General features: G+C 47.1%; 1 protein-coding gene across 1 annotated transcript in view; it reads left to right on the plus strand.

Moving 5' to 3' along the window:
- The window catches only part of DHRS3 (dehydrogenase/reductase 3), a 37401-nt gene extending 29634 nt beyond the window's left edge, over positions 1 to 7767 (plus strand). Inside the window, exons 3-6 of the mRNA XM_063145032.1 lie at positions 96 to 215; positions 3559 to 3797; positions 6017 to 6142; positions 6945 to 7767. Of these exons, the coding sequence (XP_063001102.1) occupies positions 96 to 215; positions 3559 to 3797; positions 6017 to 6142; positions 6945 to 7029 (570 nt within the window). The 3' untranslated portion in view covers positions 7030 to 7767. The remainder of the gene's footprint in view (positions 1 to 95; positions 216 to 3558; positions 3798 to 6016; positions 6143 to 6944) is intronic.
- The last annotated feature ends 12611 nt before the right edge of the window (positions 7768 to 20378 follow it).

Consider the following 20378-nt stretch of genomic DNA (forward strand, 5'->3'; position numbering starts at 1 on the left):
ACTCGATGGCCTTGTAGGCCCCTTCCAACTCTGCTGTTCTATGATTCTATGACTCTCCTCATGGCTGGGTGCCCCCTCCCTTTCTTCCCCTCTAGGTGGGAGACATCACCATCCTAGTGAACAACGCGGCCGTCGTTCACGGCAGGAGCCTGATGGACAGCGACGATGACGCCCTGCTGAAATCGCAGCACATCAACACGCTGGGACAATTCTGGGTATGAAGCCATCCCGTTCTCCTGTGTGCTCAGACTTGGAAGGGAAGGGGGTGGATTGCAGCCAGCGAGCGCTTGGCTGCTCTGAGGCCTTGCTGAGCAGTTGCTTGGTAAGATCAGCCTGTCATGAAAAGTGCCAGGAAAAATAATGCAAAGAGCAAAGAGCAGACAGAGGGAGGGAGGGAAGAGGACAGCAAGTTCACAGACGCCCTCCGACTGCCTCCGCTCATCAATAGTAGAGACTGGAGCGAACGCTTTCGCGTTTGACGCTCTTTTACAGCCAGTTCGTGGCTTTTTATTTCAATGCTTCATTAGTTCTATAAATACACCTATCCCCTTGCGAGTAAACCAATCAGCTGCATAATAGCTTCCATCACATGAACCACTTAAAATATCTTCATCACTGAAAAGGGTTACTCCAGGTCAGGATGTCTGCTCCGCCGTTCGCGTCCAAGCACATATTTTCCCTCACTCCTTCTAAAATGGAGAGAGGCTAAATTTTTCCCTCCCTGCAAAGAACGAGCAATTTTCAGAGAACCAAGAATGAACCCAGGTTCAGAGTGACAGGATTTCCTTTGGACTGAACACACAATTCAGTGGGGTTGTAGCTATAAACTGGGACAAATTTGCTCGACGTACTGATTAGAAGCGATTTCCCAACCTGGTGCTATGGTGGCTGTGGATGGGAATTGTAGTCCACCACATCTGTGCCATGCTGGGGATACACCAGGGATATTGTGTTTCACATCCCTGCTCAGATGTGAAGCTCTGACTGGGTGACCATGGCCCATCACTGCCTCTTGGCCTTGAGCTTTATCCTCCCTCACAGGGTTGTTGTGAGGATAAAATGGAGAGTGGGGAGAACCAGGTATGCCACCACGAGTTCCTTGGAAGAAAGATGGGCTATAAATATAACAAACATCTGGTGGATCTTCTGCCCTGGGGATGCTGAAGCAAAATCCCAAACTTTGCCACCTGTTTCCAGATGGCATAATTTGGTGATGCCATGAGTGCAAACCTGGGTAGGGTATCAGGAGAACTTGATTAATGATGAGTCCGGAGAGTGTTGAACACAACACTGCATGAGGGGATGGTCCCTGCTGCCCTTAATGAGGTGGTGGTATGACCACTCCAGTAAGAAACCTCCAAGGAGTTCATTATGACTACCACCCAGTGGCAAATGCTCCCTTTTGGGGCAAAGTGCGACTCAATTACAAGCATTCTTGGAGTGTACTGATTATGTCGACCCATGCCAGTCTGGGTGGCAGATCAGTTATGGGATGAAGTGATCCGTAATGGGTGATCCTTATTGGGAAAGGGAGGGGATGTGATTCTCTTACCTGATCTCTCAGCGACTTTTGAAACCATTGATCATGGCATCTTCTGGATCACCACTGGGGTTCCACTCCAACCTACAGGGCAAGCTCCAGTCACGAAGAGTCGGAAGCGACTGAACGAATAAACAACAATGTTGGCCCCAGCAATCTTGCTATGGAGTGCCTTAAGGTTCAATGCTATTTAATATCTATATGAAGCCGCTGGGTGCAGTCATGATGGTGGGGTGAGGTGCCGTCAGCATGCTGATGACACCCAGCTCTATTTCTCCATTACATCTGAATTGGGAGAGGCTGAACACAGAGGCTGAACACAGAGGCTGTGTTCTTGAACACAGAGACTGGTTCGATGAGGGCCAATAAACTGAAGTTGAATCTCGATAAGATGGAGGCATTGCTTTTGATTCAGTCTCTAATGTAGTACTATTTATTATAATGCATTTCTTATATCTTTTTTGTGAACGGCCTCAGGGTTTGTGCAACTACTACTACTAATAATAATAATAATGTCTTCAAGATGTTGAAGTGAGGGGATGGAGCACTGCCCTTACTCTGACTGGACTTAATGACAGTGACACATAAGGATGTCTTAAGCCAAGTTAGAGTGAAGGCAATGCCTCTTGTCCTTACTCTGGAGTCTTGTGGGTTGTGGTTGTTGTTGTTTAATGGTGCCCGGCATCAGGCAAAAGCACAATCATTGCGGCCAAGTGGGCAATAAAAGAGGCAGTGATGAAAATGGTCAGTGATGAGGGTGGTTTTGTGAAATCCCCCTGGGGGGAAAAAGCTTTTTCAGAGCCCCCAACTTAAAGCTGAAAGTAGCTTTTTAAAAGAACATTAAGCTCAGCTGCATTTTACACCCACGATCTCAGTAATTACTCCCACGATTTGAGCCCAATATACTTTTATGTAAGGGCAGTGCCACTATTTGTGAATTAAATCCATTTTTATGGCTCCATATCTTCAATCATTAGACAGAACTGCTGGATAGATTTTTTTCGCCTACTTTCTGGTCCACCTTGAGTGATTTTCCAGTTGTTTTCAAACAGACTGACTGTTGAGGAGCTGTTCCACTTGTATTTTCCAAGTATATTTCCACACGTGGTCAGGTGTCCACCACCTGACAGCTTGGCTCCATGCCTGAAGAAGAAGGGATTCCCTTAACAAATCCTGGCCAGCTACCCTCTGGAATCTCAAACAGGACAGGATCAGCAACAGGACCTTTCCCTTAAAAAAAAAAAAAAAAACAAAGTTTTTCTGAAACATGCTTTTAAATGCAGAAAGAAGTCTCTTCCCTGTCTACTTCTGGTCGGGCGGTGTTTATGCACAAAAGGCAGATGGGGGGACCCCGAGGTCTACAAAAGTTAAAAAGAAAAAATTAAATGAAAAACAAAAAAAGCCAATAAGAACTGAACACACTTAGGCTATAACTAGACGGGCGATTTCCCCGGGGATGGCCCCATCATGCATTCACATGATGCACAGGGCATTCCAGGAGCAGAAAGGGATGATCCCTCCCTTGGCCAGGGATATCGCCCTGCCCTTTCATCCCAAGACCACGGAACATGTGGCCGGGCATCGCAGGTTGTCCTGGCTCCTTGCAAAGTAACCGTGAGGAGCCAGGACCCAGGCACGAGGCACACATGCCCATCAGGGGTGGGGGGTGGGGAGTGGGGAAATGTATTTTTTTTAAAAAACACCCACAACTTACCATTTGCACACGAGCATTCATGCTCTCCTCTCTGATTGAAAAAAAACTAACAAAATGGCGGGCGCAAGTTCCTTTTCCTCCAGCGACATCGCGCACCGCATGTAGACATACCCCCTCTGTCGCGCTAGTCCCAGTAGGACTAGCCATGGCCTTAGTCACCACAGAATGCTAGCTGTGCATGTGGGTCTGAGAGAGAGAGAGACAGGGTATGAGTGAGGGGGCGCGGGATGGAATGCAATACATTTTGCTGTGGCTTCCTCTTGCCTCTCCATAAAACCAAGGTCATTTGTCTTTCGGCCTGCAGACCACAAAGGCCTTCTTGCCACGGATGCTAGAACTCCAGAAGGGCCATATTGTTTGTCTCAACTCTGTCTTGGCTTTATCCGCCATTCCTGGGGCCATCGATTATTGCACTTCCAAAGCCTCCTCCTTCGCCTTCATGGAGAGTTTGACGCTGGGGCTGCTGGACTGCCCCGGGGTGAACGCAACCACCGTCTTGCCCTTCCACACCAGCACCGAGATGTTTCAAGGCATGCGAATCCGGTGAGTGCAACGGGAGGCCTGGATGCTGCTTTTATTCGCCGCATTGCTCTCCAGTCCTTCTGGGATATTTCTAGGGCGGCTTCCCTTTCATATTCTGCTCAGGTGTTGGGCTGCCTAGGAATGGGCCAAGTCTTTTCCAGGCGGCATGAATCCTGCCAGTTTTGATACTCCCACCTGAACTCATGCCCCAGTGTACTTGCTCAGTGAACTGCCCGGCGATACAGATGGCAGAGGGTCGGACTTTGGGGCAAAGGTCTAGGGCCTTGCTGGGTGCTCTCTTCCCTTCTTTTTATTTTATTTATTTATTTATTACATTTTTATACCGCCCAATAGCCGAAGCTCTCTGAGCGGTTCACAAAAATTAAAACCATCATAAAACAACCAACAGGTTAAAAACACAAATACAAAATACAGTATAAAAAGCACAACCAGGATAAAACCACGCAGGAAAATTGATATAAGGTTAAAATACAGAGTTAAAACAGTATAATTAAAATTTAAGTTAAAATTAAGTGTTAAAATACTGAGTGAATAAAAAGGTCTTCAGCTGGCGACGAAAGGAGTACAGTGTAGGCGCCAGGCGGACCTCTCTGGGGAGCTCATTCCACAACCGGGTGCCACAGCGGAGAAAGCCCTCCTCCTAGTAGCCACCTGCCTCACTTCCTTTGGCAGGGGCTCACGGAGAAGGGCCCCTGTAGATGATCTTAAGGTCTGGGTAGGTACATATGGGAGGAGGCGTTCCTTCAAATAACCTGGCCCCAAACCGTTTAGGGCTTTAAATGTCAATACCAGCACTTTGAATTGGGCCCGGACCTGGACTGGCAGCCAATGAAGTTGTAAAAGGACTGGCGTAATGTGATCTCGCCGGCCAGTCCCTGTTAATAAACGGGCTGCCCTGTTTTGTACCAGCTGAAGCTTCCGGACCGTTTTCAAAGGCAGCCCCACGTATAACGCATTGCAGTCATCCAAACGAGAGGTTATCAGAGCATGGATCACTGTAGCTAGGCTATCACTGTCCAGATAAGGGCGCAGTTGGTATATCAGCCTAAGCTGGTAAAAGGTGCTCTTTCTTGTATAAGGTGGCTTATTTTTCCCCTTCTTCTTTGAACGATTCCTCTCCCATTGCAACCAATGAGAAGCACATTCTGGAAGAGGCCTTTGGATACCCCTGTTCCACCCAAAACATGCCCTTGATTCAAGATTTGTTTGCTCTGCTAAGGTTTCATTGGTTTTGGAATAGTTTTAATTAACACCCTCCCCCCCCCCCCCATGTGGTTTAATGCAGGATAGCGATGGGAGAGGAATTTAAACCTTCCCCTCTCTGCTGTGGATTCAACAAAAAACAACTCTCCAAAGCAATTAATTGTCTCTAGAGGAAAAGCTCCCTCGTGGGCATTTCCCTCATGATGCAAAAGAGCAGATTGGGAAGGGGGCAGTTTTGGGAGGACTTTTCGGGAGGAGGAAAAGGCTACTCCCCCCTCCCCCCAAATCCTGATGCCTATCTCCCAGCAAGTATTGACAGTTTTAAAAAGATGCACATGGCATTAGAACACATGGGCCAGATCTACACCAAGCGGATACAATACTTTGAAAATGTGTTGAAGATGGTCTATGGCATGTGTCCAGGGCCCCAACAGTTGTCAATACCATTATATATGGTAATAAAGCAGTAGTTTAGATCCTGCCATGGTTACTGTGCAGCTTGGACCTGAATAGCGGTAGTTATAAGCGCTGGATAAATGAATGCTTGCATGCCCCGTCAGAAATGAAGATAGGGTTGTGTGCAAGTAGCCTTTTGAAACTCTCCACCCTATTTGTCGGCAGAGAAATTTGGAGGACCATTTCACCATTTTTTTTCCGGGGAAAGGGGCAATTCACCAGTGGCTCCTTTCTCCCACCCCCACGTCGTCTTCGTCTTTGTCTCCACCACCTCCTCCTCCTCCTCCTCCTCCCCCCACTGTGCTGGCAGCCTGGCCACCATTTTGCCACAATGCCTTAGATCTGGCATAATTGTTCTGGGGCATTGTGTGGGCATGAGTGGCGGCGGCCACAAGGGAACGGCGGAGAATATTTCAACAAAATTCTGCCAAGTGGCCTTCTTGATCTTGAAGGGGCTGAGAAAAAGAAGGGGGGGGGAATCACAGGTGTTTTCTCAGAATGATGGCCCGGGAGAAACTTTGGCTGGGTTCTACTTAATAGATGTTGTGTTTGCTCTTCAGCTTCCCCAACCTTTTCCCTCCACTAAAGCCAGAAACGGTGGCCCGGAGGACAGTAGAAGCTGTTCAACAGAACCAAGCTTTCCTCCTCCTCCCATGGACAATGCACATCCTGATCATCTTGAAAAGGTTAGTACCCAGGTCCTGCTACACCTCTTTGTCATTGAATAGGCCGAGTGGCTCGCAACCTTTCATTGTGTCCACCCATCAGAGGTCAGTCAGTGGCTCAGTTCAGACAACACATTTCTCAATGGCGGTTTTAGAACTCCACGGTGGACTCTTTACACCACCATTGAGAAATGTGTTGTCTGGAGGGAAAACTCCACCCCATGGTGGAGGTATTTTTTAAGAAAACACTCCACACTGAATATCTACACTGTGCAGGGGAGAGTTCCTACACAACTGTTGTGTTGTGTGGCGGGCTCCGTGAAATTTTCCGTTGCATCGAGTTGACTTTTCCCACTGGCTACAGAGTTCCCTGGCAAGAGTGGCAAAAGGAGTGAGTGCCACTCTGGGAGAGCTGCCGGCATTGTTTTTTTTGCAGCAATGACTGATGGGATATCATCAGGAGGACTGGGGGAGGAGAGAGCGTGGAGGAACTGTCAGTCAAATGTCGCAGAATGCAGATTCCCAATAAGCTGGAATTGGCACTCAGCAGTAGAGCCTTCTGGAGAGAAACCGCAGAGCCATGAAGGTCGGCAGCGTCCGTCCGTGCTTCCCTGTGGTTATAGAATCATAGAATAGCAGAGTTGGAAGGGGCCTACAAGGCCATCGAGTCCAACCCCCTGCTCAATGCAGGAATCCACCCTAAAGCATCCCTGACAGGTGGTTGTCCAGCTGCCTCTTGAAGGCCTCTAGTTCTCAAGTTCCTCCTCCAGCTTGCATCAAATGGAAAGGTGGGTAAATTCTGTCTGTTTCCGTTTCCCTGCAGCATCCTTCCACAGGCAGCGCTGGAAGAAATCCACAAGTTTGCCGGGAGCTACACTTGCATGAACACTTTCAAAGGGCGCACCTAGGTGGCCCTCACACCGAACAGGCTGTGGCACAACAACAGTCACATCGGCGGGCGGTTGTTCTCACTGGCTGCGGCGACATTGTCGAGAGCCTTTGGCAAAAGCATGGAATAGCCCACTTGTGGCAAGGAAGAGAAACAATGGGACGAGTGGGGCCAAGCCCACGTTTCAGTTCGTGACTTCGTTCTCAAGGGCTTTGAGGTCTAGCTGTCTCGAAGCCTCCAGCGCTGGGTACATCCTACCGCACTTCCACCGGTAATCCTGGAACTGCAAATGAATTCAGGGGGTTTCCACCCTCCTTTTCTCTCTCCCCCCTTCTTTTTTAATGTGTGACACTTGTGGGGTCCACTAGCCTTGGGTGACTGTTGAGACTTTGCTTTTCATCACTGCGTTGGGGGATCGCACGTTTTTCTAGCCGAGAAAAAAGCGCCGCACTTGGATTCCTACATCACAAGAAAAAGGTGCGGAATGTTCCTTGGGGGATTGGGACTCCCCACGGGCTTCGTCTGAATTCACATGGAAGAGAGACGAAGAGCACGAGGGGCTTCTGTTGTAAGGGGTTATTCATATAGGACTGGATCCAGACTTAGTTATACTTCGAATAGCTCCACTGAAATCAGCAGGCCTCACCACTGCTTTTAATGGGTCTACTTTATGTATGACTAAATCTGGATAAAACCAGGGAGGAGGGTGCATCTTACGTCTGCACAGTGCTGACACAATAAAATATCACACAAGAAAGCCCTTATTATTGAGTATCCTGTTTCCAACAGAGGACAGTTGGATCTCTCTGGGCGTTCACAAACAATGCTTAAAGGTATTGATATTCCCTAGGTCTTTGTCCCCGGCATGAGGTTCTCCAAGATATATTGTATCTGAACATGGCTAGGCTATTCTTTGCTATTGTGGTTAATGGTCCTAACTAATGCCTAATGCCCATTCTGTACATATGATGAGTCATAAGACCATGAGAAGGGCCCTGCTGGATCAGACCAAGGGTCCATCTAGTCCAGCATTCTGTTCACACAGGGGCCAATGAGCATTAGACCAGGGAAGCCAGAAAGCAGGACACAAGTGCAACAGCACCATCTTAATATTTCCCAGGGGTCTTCTAGACAGGTAGTTGGTGTTCTCTTGAAGGTGGGCAGAGATTTTCCAGTTCACATGGACAAACTGATCAAGCATCTTCCTGGAAGAGCCCAGCTTTTTGCTCCGGTCATCTTTTAACAGCTCAAAATGAGCACCAAACCAGCTGGTAACGCATATATAAAAGGTCTGATGATTTGCAGTAAGTATCTTTGTGTGGACTTCAAACTGCCTATCCAAAAAAAAAAAAAAACCTAGCTCAAAAGAATGAGGAACTGTCCAGTCAGAGAAGTTCTTTCAAACCTGACATTGTGTCTAGAATCCGACAAGTGGGACCTGCAGCAAACGAATGCCATCTGAATGCTCCTCTTCAGGTTTCCTGCCAGCCATATTCTCTATTCCATTCTCCATCCTGCACAGTTTTTTATGGCCACTACTCATAATCATGGGGCAATTTGGGATGCTGTTTTTTGGCTTCCCCCCTGAGGTTATTTCCCTAAAGATTGCTTGTACTTCTGCAAACGTTGGCATTCCCCAATATTTGCTGATACCTCCCTCTGGTTTCTCAGTGGCTCGGTTTTGGCTATATAAGCATCACAACAGCACCTCAGTTTGGCATTCCAGAATGTTTATGTTTAGAGATGCAAAGTTTCTGGAAATTTTGGAGCCATGAATTTTGAAACTGGTTCTTTCCCAATACTAAACATATGACATATGTGTTTAGCTGCCATTTTAAATTCCCACAATACACCCAATCTAGCATTGCTCTGGGGCACTGTGGGAAATTAAAATGACAGTCAGACCCAGCTGCTCAGTACTGATCTGAGCACTGGGGGGGGGGAGTGTAATGGGGGTGATAGTAGTGGGACCTGAAGGAAAACTACAACCTCAAGAGCTGCCCAAGATGTCCGGTGCAGACGCTGACCCAGAATGCCTCAGTCAGGTACATAATTTTGGTTAATGATAGAGCAGAAAAACATAATTACCCAATCGTATTATATCAACAGTTAAAATACATTCTAGTAGCAGCGGTGTGTGAAATGGTGAGTTGCACATTCCATGGAGCTTTAATGCTCATGGATATACATTGATATGTACGTTTCACTACATCTACAAACACACACACCCCACTCACTCTCACACAGGGAGAGAGATAGAAGTGCTTACAACCATGGGGCAATTGCATGTGTAATATACAGCAACATCTTGAGCGTATTCTAGGGGCACAATGTCCGTTCATGTGGGACAAGTGAGGTCCAACGGGAATAACCATGGATCTGGAGGTCTGTCCTGTCCAAATCCAGTTCAACGATCCAGAACCCCGAGCAGGGAAGACAGCAGGGAGGGCCTTGAAATAGTCTATCCACAGTTAAGCACCTGGACAACTGACTGGGCAAGGCACCTGGGCCACCGGCTCACCATTTTCTCCTCCATAGAGATCTATATTCCTCTTGACTTTAGAGCCATTATTTCTAAAATGGCAGTTTTGCCCACACATTAAGCCTATGCAGATTTTATGCAAGATGGTGCCCTCCTGGCGCCTCTTCCTTTTAATGACACGTTTCCTCTTTCTTGACGAAGCAGAAGTAAACACCCTACATCCGCTGGGCCTGGCGAGAGACCAAGGTGAACTAGGCCTGCACCCTAGAACAGATGTCACATAATCCTCTGGAACACACCTAGGTTCCATTGCAGAGATTTGTTGGCAGATAAATCAACGGGGATTTATGAAAATAAGCAACCGGAAAGGGAAGGAGAAAGCCACTCAGTTAGATGGCTTAGTGTCAAAATCGTCCACTGGAATGTACACGCAGATGGGTTCCTTGGGTATTCCTGACACACTTGGCCCTTGGCGTCTTATTTTCATTTTGTTTCATTCTGTTCCCCACCCCACCCACCCCCTGCTCTCTCCACCATCTCTCCTCACCCCTACCCACGGCGCTCTTTTAAATTGAAACACAAAAATACAAAAAGAAAACTCCATCATTCCAGCCCTTGTTTAATGCCACCATCTTGTAGCCAGATGTCAACCACAAAGTCTGGAACAAATCTAAGCCACAGGGTTTTTTATACGTGATTACCTTACTGGAGAAAGAGGTAAGATGAAGTAGCGAGATTGGGAGGCAGAGGCTGGTGGAGAAGCTAACAGTGGCCCAGTTTGGGCTTCGCTGCACATTGAAACAGAAGGATTTCCAGTTTGGAAGCCCATTGCCTCCAAGATGAATGGAGGGGTCATCATGGATTTGTGCTTCTGATAGGTTGTATCAAGCAGCCCTCTCCAGCGAGCTGTATTAGCCGTGTAAATAAGAAAGACCCAGGTATAAATTGCCACAAACCTTACGGCAGCTTACCCCAACCTCGTCCGTTCCAGATATGTTGGATTGCAACTCCCATAATCCCCAGCCTGCATGGCCAAGCTGGGCAAGGCTGCCTCACAGGCTGATTATTCTAGGCACCATCTCCGACTACTCGACCTCGAAGGGTTGTTCTGAGGATAAAATGAGCAGAGGGCGAAGCTGTGAAGACCACCTTCAGCTCCTTGGGGGAAGGGGAAGGGTAAAGATGTTAATCGTGATTTCAAAGTGCCCGACCAAACTATGCATAGGAGAAAGAGTTTCCACCACTTCCCCTAGTTTTAGGAGGGACCTTCCCTCCCCCACACCTGATACCAGGATGGGTAATTTTACAGACATGGTGTGGTCACAAAGGCAGCCACCCTCCAGGGTTTCAGAAGGTTACCATGTAGGGTGACCCTATGGAAAGGAGGACAGGGCTCCTTTAACAGTTGTATTGAAAAGGGAATTTCAGCAGGTGTCATTTGTATGCATGCAGCACCTGGTAAAATTCCCTCTTCATCACAACAGTTAAAACTGAAGGCGCCCTGCCTTCTTTTTATCTGGTTAAGAGGGCAGGGCTCCTGGAGCTGAGACACTTAGCAAGCTATTTCCCTCCTCTATAAATGAATGGAGTGATTTCTGCATTCACTTGTAGAGGGAGGAAAAAACCCTCCCTTTAAACACACACACAGCTGGAGGGGGTTAAACCCACCACCTACAAAGGAACCTTGGGGCAACAGGGTCCTTGGTGAGGGATAGGTTTGTGTCCCCCCCCCCCCTCAATCCCGCTGATTTTCAGGAGGGCAAGTGTCTCCTTGCCCCATGCAAATTAATGAAGAAATTGCTCCACTCACTTGCATGGAGGTAGAGCGAGCGAGCGAGCGAGCAAGACACACACACACACAGAGAGAGAGAGAGAGAGAGAGAGAGAGAGAGAGAGAGAGAGAGAGAGAGAGAGAGACTGGGCTGACTGCGTAAAAGGAAGGTTCTGGATACTCTGGGATACAGGTGTGTGTGTATGTCGTAATACTGTAATTGTGTAGAGACTGCATTGAGCAGAGGATTGTCTAGACAACCCCCAAGGTCCCCTCCAGCGCTATGATTTTGAAAGATCAACATAGATGTGTTGCGGACGTTTTTCCTAATGTGGCTAAAGACCAGGAGAGAATGCACACCTCAGTACAAGTTCTACCACCCCTGTATTCAGGTATGTGACCAATGCATATAGAAAACCCTTCCCCTCACTCCAGTATGCACTGCAATTCCTGCATTAGCCACAAGGAGCAGATGATGGCACAGGCCGCTGTGCACCAGGTCTTGTCAGCTTCGTTCCCCAGGATGGCCAAAGATTTGCTTCCGGGAAACCCTCTCCTACTGTCCTTTCTAGCAACTGTCCTATACACTGCTTTTGGGTATGACACCCAGGTTCCTCTGAGCCTCATGGCAACAGCCTCGCTCCCGGCTTGCTCAAGGGGGAGGTTTCATTTCACCATCACCGCTAATCCTCCACAGGGTCACCTAATCCCCTTTTAGAAGCCATGCTCTGTTGCACAAGGAGTGTTCCCTTGCAATTGTGCAATCCTTCAGACTGTGAGATCCCTTCACACTTTACTCATGCAAAAGGAGCAAAGTACTCAAAGGAGGGGTGGGGTTGAGTTGGGTGACCATATGAAAAGAAGGACAGGGCTCCTGTATCTTTAACAGTTGTATTGAAAAGGGAATTTCAGCAGGTGCCATTTGTATATATGCAGAACCTGGTGAAATTTCCTCTTCATCACACCAGTTAAAGCTGCAGGTGCCCTGCCCTCTTAAACCTGATCACTCTAGTATAGCTCCTACAGCTTTAACTGTTGTGATGAAGAGGGAATTTCACCAGGTGCTGCTGAAATTCCCTTTTCAATACAACTGTTAAAGATACAGGAGCCCTGTCTTCCTTTTTATATGAATACCTTAGGGTTGAGCAGTTAGCTGTGCCCCACCTCTGCTGTCCACACATGTTCTACACCATTCTGCAAGAAGGCTTCCCCACATTCTGGAATCCTTATCATGCAGGATGTAGAAGGGTTCACACGTAGAAGCGTCATGCCTTCTCCGGAGGCCCCTGAGCCAAACATTTTGGAAGAGCTGCCTGAGAAAGGCCAAGCAGATCCTGACCTCTTGAGAGAGAAGGTCATTGACCCTCATGATATGAGAGCTGGTGTGGTGTATTGGTTAGAGTGCTGGACTGGGACTCGGGAGATCCAGGTTCTAGTCCCTGCTGGGTCATGGGAGCTCACTGGGTGACTTTGGGCCAGTCAATGACTCTCAGCCTAACCTACTTCACATGGTTGTTGTGAGGATAAAATTGAGAGGAGGCGGAAGACCATGTAAGCTGCCTTGGGTTCCATGTGAGAGTTAAAAGGGCAGGATATGAATGACTTGAAATATAATAAATAAATAAATAAATAAATAAATAAATAAATAAATAAATAAAATTCTGAGAGTGCCTTGGACTGCAAGAAGATCAAACCAGTCCATACTCCAGGAAATAAAGCCAGACTGCTCACTTGAGGGAATGGTATTAAAAGCAAAACTGAAGTACTTTGGCCACATAATGAGAAGACAGGACACCCTGGAGAAGATGCTGAGGCTGGGGAAAGTGGAAGGCAAAAGGAAGAGGGGCCGACCAAGGGCAAGATGGATGGATGATATTCTGGAGGTGACACACTTGACCTTGGGGGAGCTGGGGGTGGCAATGGCCGACAGAAAGCTCTGGCGTGGGCTGGTCCATGAAGTCACGAAGAGTCAGAAACGACTGAAGGAATAAACAACAAAATAGAGAAAGACACCAAATGGCCACCCAGCACCAGGGAACACAAGTGGCAGATCCAGGAATGCTCATCTGATGAATAAGAACTCCTCATGAGTAAAGGTTTATTCATGAGCAAGGCTTTGCTTCTGGGTAGGCCATTCCTCAGGTGGCACGGCAGCTGTGCTCCAGGTGGGGCTTTGAAGGTTCAGTCTTAGAAGCCTTTGGTTCTAGGCGTAAAGTGTGGGAGCCAGTATGGTGTAGTGGCTAAGGTGTTGGACTGGAAGTTGGGAGATCCAGGTTCTAGTCCCCACTCAGCCATGGAAATCCACTGGGTGACTTTGAGACAGTCACAAACTCTCAGCCCAACCTACCTCACAGAGTTGTTGTTGCGGGGATAAAAATGGAGAAGAGGAGGATTATGTACGCTGCCTTGGATTCCTTGGAGGAAAAAAGGTGGGATATAAATGTAATAAATAAATAAATAAATAAATAGCTTGAACAAGCTCTGTGCCTGGTAGTTCCCAGGATAGTTTAGCTCTGGAATTCCCTACATTTGGACAACCTACAGACCCTGATTCACTCTCTGGAGTTCTGTCCCTGCAGCACCACAAGCAGGAGAAGAGGTCTACCAGTCTACCCACAAACACTTCCCCAGTTTGAATGACTACGAGGGCAGGGGGGCTGCATGACGTCAGCAGTGTGGCTAAAGGCGTGGAACTGCTGCTTCTTTGAGCATGTTTTGCCCCTTCATGGGTTGCACAGCCCAGCTGTGCTGGTTTGGATCACATTGGGCGAATCAGGTGGAATCAGACCAAAGTAGTTCAATCGAGTAAGCACAATCCCAGTTCTGTCCAGAGGACCGGGGATCCTTCTCCCCTTTACTTACGCTTGGTGTAATGCTGCAGCCTCCAAGCCTGAGCAGAAGGTACAAGGTTCCAAAGCAGCAATGCTCAAACATGCCACCGAAAGCGGATTAGCTTGTTGTGCCGGTCCTGTTTAGGAGCAATGTGTCTGCAGGCTTGCCAGAGGATCAAGGCAAAAATGCATGGCTGGCAGGAGGGGTGGGGTGGGGGGCCCTGCCTGCTCCCCACTGCTCCCCTCTCCGGGAATGGCAGAAATGCAGACTGCCTGATGGTGCTGAGGATCCCCGGGCGGAACATAATCTGCTGTTGGCCACAACCGGCTGTTTATCTCAGGCACAAAATATTTGCCCATGACTATTCCTTGGTTCATTATCCCAGGAACCTTTCGAAATCCTGGCTCCATTCTTCGATTTAGTCCCAGCCCGGACAGCCGTAGAAATTTCACGGGTGAAAATTCAGACACGAACACCTCCATTCTGTCGCCAAGGATCACTGCCTCGGCCCACCTGCCTCCTTGCTTTGCATGTTGCTGAAATCTCTACCGCCCTGAGCTGTAGCTGCATTCCTTCACTCTGCAACAGCCTGTCCTCCTTGAACCGTTTCGGGGCCGAAACAGCATCAAAATTAGGGATGGACCAACTCCCCCACGTCCTTGCTCGTGCTCTGTTCGTTGGTCTCCCAAACCCAGCATGTGAGCAAGGCGAACCCACGAGTGTCCGATGAGAGCTTGCATCTTTCTTTCTTTTTCGGTCCACAAACCACAATTGGTGCAAAATCATAGCTTGGAATATTTATAGAAATCGGGATTTGTGCAAAATCACAGCCATTGTGCAAAATTGCAGACTTGATTTACAATGGAACCAGTTCCCTAGAGAGGTTATGGTCTCTCCCACACTAGAGGCATTCAAGAGACAACCATCTGTCAGGGATGCTTTAGGGTGGATTCCTGCATTGAGCGGGGTGGTTGGACGCGATGGCCTTAGAGGCCCCTTCCAACTCTACTATTCTATGATTCTATGATCTCTTTAAATCATCCCGGCTGGCGTTCACATTTTCACTAACTTGTTCTTCACAACTTTTCTTTAGAATCTGAGCTTTTACTGCAGAAACGGTTTCATTTAAACGTTTATGTTGTTGTTCGAGCACACATATAAAATTTTCTAATGATTTTGGCAGAGAGCTTAGAAACATTGCCACTTCCTGGGATTCCTTTACTTCCTCTCCTGCCTTGCTAAGGCTCTGTATTAACAGTAAGTACACTTTCCAGTAACTTTGAAAAGAATCTTCCTCTTTCATTCTTAAGTTGAAGAGACACTTGTACAGATGAATGCCGTGAGCCCACCCACTTCCCTCGTGGGCTTCTTTCCCTGTTTGACAGGGGCGAATAAAGGGGATTGGACTGCCACTCCCCACTGAGACCATCAGATCTCTTGCCTTTTCATCCTTTACTTCCCAGGCAGCTCTTCCTTCTTCCAGAGATCTTCCTGGATCAGCTGCACGATTTCCTCTTGTCTTAGCCTTACTCCATCCTGAATGCCCAGAGGGAGTAGTTCTCCTCCGTCAGTTTGGCAATCAGCAACCTTGCTTTAGCCATCCTTACTGAACTTTTCCTTATCTTTAGCCTAGGCTTTAGCTAGATGGGGCTTTATCCTGGGGTGATCCCTGGGATTGTACCTGTGCGTCCACATGATGCACAGGGGATCCCAGGATCAGGGAGAGATGATCCCTCCCTTGCCCCGGGATCTCACCTTCCACTTCAGGCCCAGTTTTTCCGTGGTCTTGGGCTGAGCCTGAGACCACAGAATGTGTGGCTGGGTGTTGCGGTTCCTTGCGAGGAGCCAGGACCCGTGCATGGGGCGCAGAGCTCCTCAGGAGCTCTGCGCCCATCGGGTGGTGGGGAGCGGGGATTTTTTTTAAAAAAAAAATTACTTACCTTTTGCGCACGAACGCTCGTGCGCACCTGTCTCTTTAAAAAACAAAACAAAATGGCGGGCGTGACACCTCTCCCTCTGAGGTCGTCGCGTGCTGCATGTGAACAGAGGGGGAGATCTCGTGCTAACAATATCATGGAATCTTCACCCCTCCATCCCACTAGACTGCTAGGTCTAGCTGAGTGTGATTCTGTGGGGGGGTGCTCATACTTCTTTGTATTTGCATCAGTTCTGTCTGGATTCTGGGACAGAGCTCTAAGCTTGGAGTTTCTCTCTCTCTCTCTCTCTCTCTCTCCTTTTCCATGCAGACAAATTTGCCTTTCTCTTTTCTATTTGAAGATAGAAGTGCTGCACCCATACTTCCAGTAAATAATACCTTGAAACAGATTATTGAAAATCAACCCCCTCCAAAACTTTTAAAGCACGGTGTGTGTGTGTGTGTGTTCGTGTGCTGACTACAGTTATTGTTCTGCCAGAAGGTGAGGGCTTCGGTGTTGAGGCACTGTCTTCTGTGAGGAGGATAGTGGCAGCTGGCAACCAGCCCCTGCAAGGAGCTCTCGGTCTCTCTACAAGAAAGAACAGAAGCAAGTCAAAACGGGACCCCACCCACCCAAAAGTATTTCAGGTCATTGCCCCTTGCTTGCCCCCAAAAGCTGAAATGGACGGCCCATTCCTTGCTCCCCAAATAGGGCAGTGAAACAAATGGTCAATGCCATTCAGCCCTGGTAAACATCTGCTTAACACCGGTTCAAAAGGAGCTTGAGCAACCGGCAAAATGGCAGGTCGTGTATGGGGGTGCTTTGGAGTTCATCTGCCTGCATTTACATCTACCACCAGCGCCAAGATTTAACCGCTGGAGATCTTGTGGGGGAGGAAGAGAGACTAACCTTAAAGGAGAAGCTCTAACAACGTTTCCACAAGTCGTCCCAAAAGGGCAATGAAAAGTGACAAAACAGGGAGCAATGCCCGCGTTTAGGGAGCATCCCTGCTAAATAGAGACAGGGCATGGGCTTCTGGTGGATTGCTGGACTGCCTTGGCACGCAAATGTTTGCTTTGCGTTTTCAGCAAAGCACCTGTTTGCCTTCCTCTTTTTCTACTACAGTCGGCCTGTGCCATGATTTGTATTCCTTTGCTTATGTTTGCTTCCCTTACTCGGCTTCGTCCTTTTTCTCCTGCTGCCCCTTACGCCTGGAACGCTCTTCCAGAACACTTGAGAACTACCAACTCAATCACAGCTTTTAAAACTCAGCTAAAAACTTTTCTGTTCCCTATAGCTTTTAAATATTGAGTTTGTTCTGACTCTATACTGTTAGCTTCACCCTACCCGGTGCCTGTTTACACTTCCCTGTGCCTGTTTGCATTCTCTTTCCCTCCTTATTGTTTACTACAACTTTATTAGATTGTAAGCCTATGCGGCAGGGTCTTGCTATTTACTGTGTAATCTGTACAGCACCATGTACATTGATGGTGCTATATAAATAAATAATAATAATAATAATAATAATAATAATAAATGCTGAGCTTGCTGTAAGAAATTAAGCCACCTGCACAACCCCTTCATCTCTCTCTCTCTCTCTCTCTCTGTGTGTGTGTGTATGAAAAACAATCAATATTGGAAAGTAAACACAGGGTTGTTACTTGTGCTTTTCTTCAGAGATGCTGCAGTAACCATGTCCCCACTCAGCAAGAAAAGCCCTGGAAGTTGCCACGCTAAAGGTTTTCTTGATCGTCGGATGGTGATGTTAACTGGCCGCTGCACTCTTAGGGAGTCCGTAAATCTTGTAAGTGTTTCATATAGGCTTCTTGTCATATGGGCCATTATGTTTTATAACCTTTCTATTTCAGCTGGAACAATGACTGCAAATTCCTTCTAAATGTCCTAATGCATTCCACATGCTAGCGATTCCAAACATATACCCAGGATCAACATCAAGTATTTATTGAGATGTGCAGCCCTCCTCGGCCAAAGGCACCAGCAAGGTCATGACACATCCTTGTGTAGCTCAGCTTCGCCAAGACGCCACGTATTTAACCGCTGGTGGTGTGTATTTCACAGGCTTCGATGTGGAGGCTGAAAGGCAGCTACTTGACCCATAGAAAGTTTGGGCCCCAATCCAGCTAAATTTCATCCTAGTTTGTTAAACTGTGCCTGTCTTATTCTGCTTTTGGTTTGATTGTATTTTAATTAGTTTGACTGTATTTTAATTGATTGTATTACTTTAGGTCCCCATCTTAGGGTTCCATCTTCAAAGCTCCAGACTAGAAAATAATTCTTGAAGCTGCTTTTTAAGGGTTTCCTGGCTAGACTGCATATCAGCAGCTGTAAGGGCTGAGGGATCACGGCAAAATTGCCTCAGAATTAATTCACAGCTATTTATCCAGGTGTTGGGAGGGGGGCTAAACATATCTGCTCTGCTACACGTTGTTTCACCAGTTCATTTGCCAAATATTTCCATTTTGCGAAATATACGAAGAGTAAGTATAATATCCGCTTTTGGTCCACTTCTGCCCGAATGTAAATGGCAGGAGTAGGCCATAGTCACAGTAGGATCCATGTGAATTTATCCCGTGTTGACTAGGGTGACCAACTGTCAGGATTTCCCCGGATTTGTCCTGGTTTTTGTTCTTTCCATGGTGTCAGGGGGGATTTTCTATAATTTTCAATAATGTCCTGGAATGACACACCTTCCCCTTTAAGGCTGCCATTAGCATGGCAGGAGGGAATGACATGCTTTCTTGAGGCACATCATTCCCCCACCCCGAGCTCCAATTGAGGTCTTAAAGGGGAAAGTGGGTCATTCGTGGACATTATAGAAAAGGCCCCAATTGGAGTGGATGGTGGTGGTGCAGAATGAAATCCTTTCCCCTCCTCCACTCCAATCGGGTTCTTTAAGGTGGCAGGGGAATAACGTACTTTCTGCAGGACTCAGAAAGCTGCTTCCACACACACACACTAGGTGTCCTCTTTTTTGGTTTCCCAAATATGGTCACCCTAGTGTTGACTCCATATGGTTTGGCTCTAACATGCTCCAAATCTAGTCCTGAATGTCCTTTGAAGAATAACCTATGCAGCAAGGGCTTTTAAGGCCAGTAAAACTAGGTTTTCCATTTTTAACCCTAGTCAATTTTTACAACAGAGTGCATAGATTTTTGAGCTTTTAATGTACTGGCTGACCAGTGAGTAGTCCATGAACCATTTTGCACAAAGCAGACACCCAAGTAGTTAAATGTATTAGTCTGTTCCACTTGCTGCCGGTCCAGGAGCCATTTGTGTTTTGTGGAGCAACTATAAAAAAACACAGCTTTGGTTTTAGAATAATTCACATACATGTGTTCCTTAGGGCAAATATCCCCAAACACTTTCAAGGAATTCTTTGCTAGGGTGGACAATTGGGGCATCTAGATTTTCTAATAGCTTCCCCATACTAAAAATCCATCATGGGAAAGATAAATATTTATCCGAATGTACTTCACCCTTCCTCCCTAAGACCTCCCTAAGGTTCTGCATTTTCGGACAATGAAAACCAACTTTTTGGACAGGAGATACATGAAAATCCCCAGAGAAGAGAGCTTCTGTATCTGTGGATGCCAGATGGTTGAGGATACCACACATTATATGTTAAACTGTAAATTATATGCTACTCAAGGGAAAAATACCCGAAGAAATGTTTAGAGTCAGTAGCATTCATAGCGATATGGATAAAATCAAATATCTTCTGCCTTGCAGAGTTCTGTTTAGTACTGCCAAATTTGCAGTGAAAGCTTCCCAACTCAGGCAAACCGATAAGATTATGTTTTTGGTCTAAGGACTCTTGTGTGTGATCTATGTATTGCAAATGTTTGGTTTGTTTGGCTGTAAATTTCCTTTTTGGCTATAAGCTAGAACTGGTTTCCTAATCAACTTGATTTGGATTTGTAAATTAGTTTATGGCCTCTCACTCTCTCTCCCTCTCTCTCTCTAAGCAGCAAATATGATCAGGATGCTACTTCACACTTTTTTTTTCTCTGTGAAGGAAGGAGTGGGAAAGACAACATTAAAGATACTTCAGCCTTCCCCCTGCCCTTGAGAAATGTGGTTTGTGCGATTGACATTCTTTCATCTCTCATCAAAATTCCTGCAACAATTTTGCCTTGAGCAAGAACTATGAACTTGGCCAAGAATTTCTTGATAACTCGAGGTGTGTTTGTGTATGTGTAAGAAAGAGAATATTAATGTTTGTGTCACAGAACCCAGAGACTGCAGTGTTGGGGGACGGGGGGTGGGGGTGGGGGTGGCAGGCCAATATGTGCAGAAGAATACTTGGGTCCATTGTCCACTCTAAATTGGTCAGTATGATTTCCCAG

The sequence above is a fragment of the Elgaria multicarinata genome, chromosome 20, assembly GCF_023053635.1.
Source record: "Elgaria multicarinata webbii isolate HBS135686 ecotype San Diego chromosome 20, rElgMul1.1.pri, whole genome shotgun sequence".
Taxonomy (NCBI): domain Eukaryota; kingdom Metazoa; phylum Chordata; class Lepidosauria; order Squamata; family Anguidae; genus Elgaria; species Elgaria multicarinata.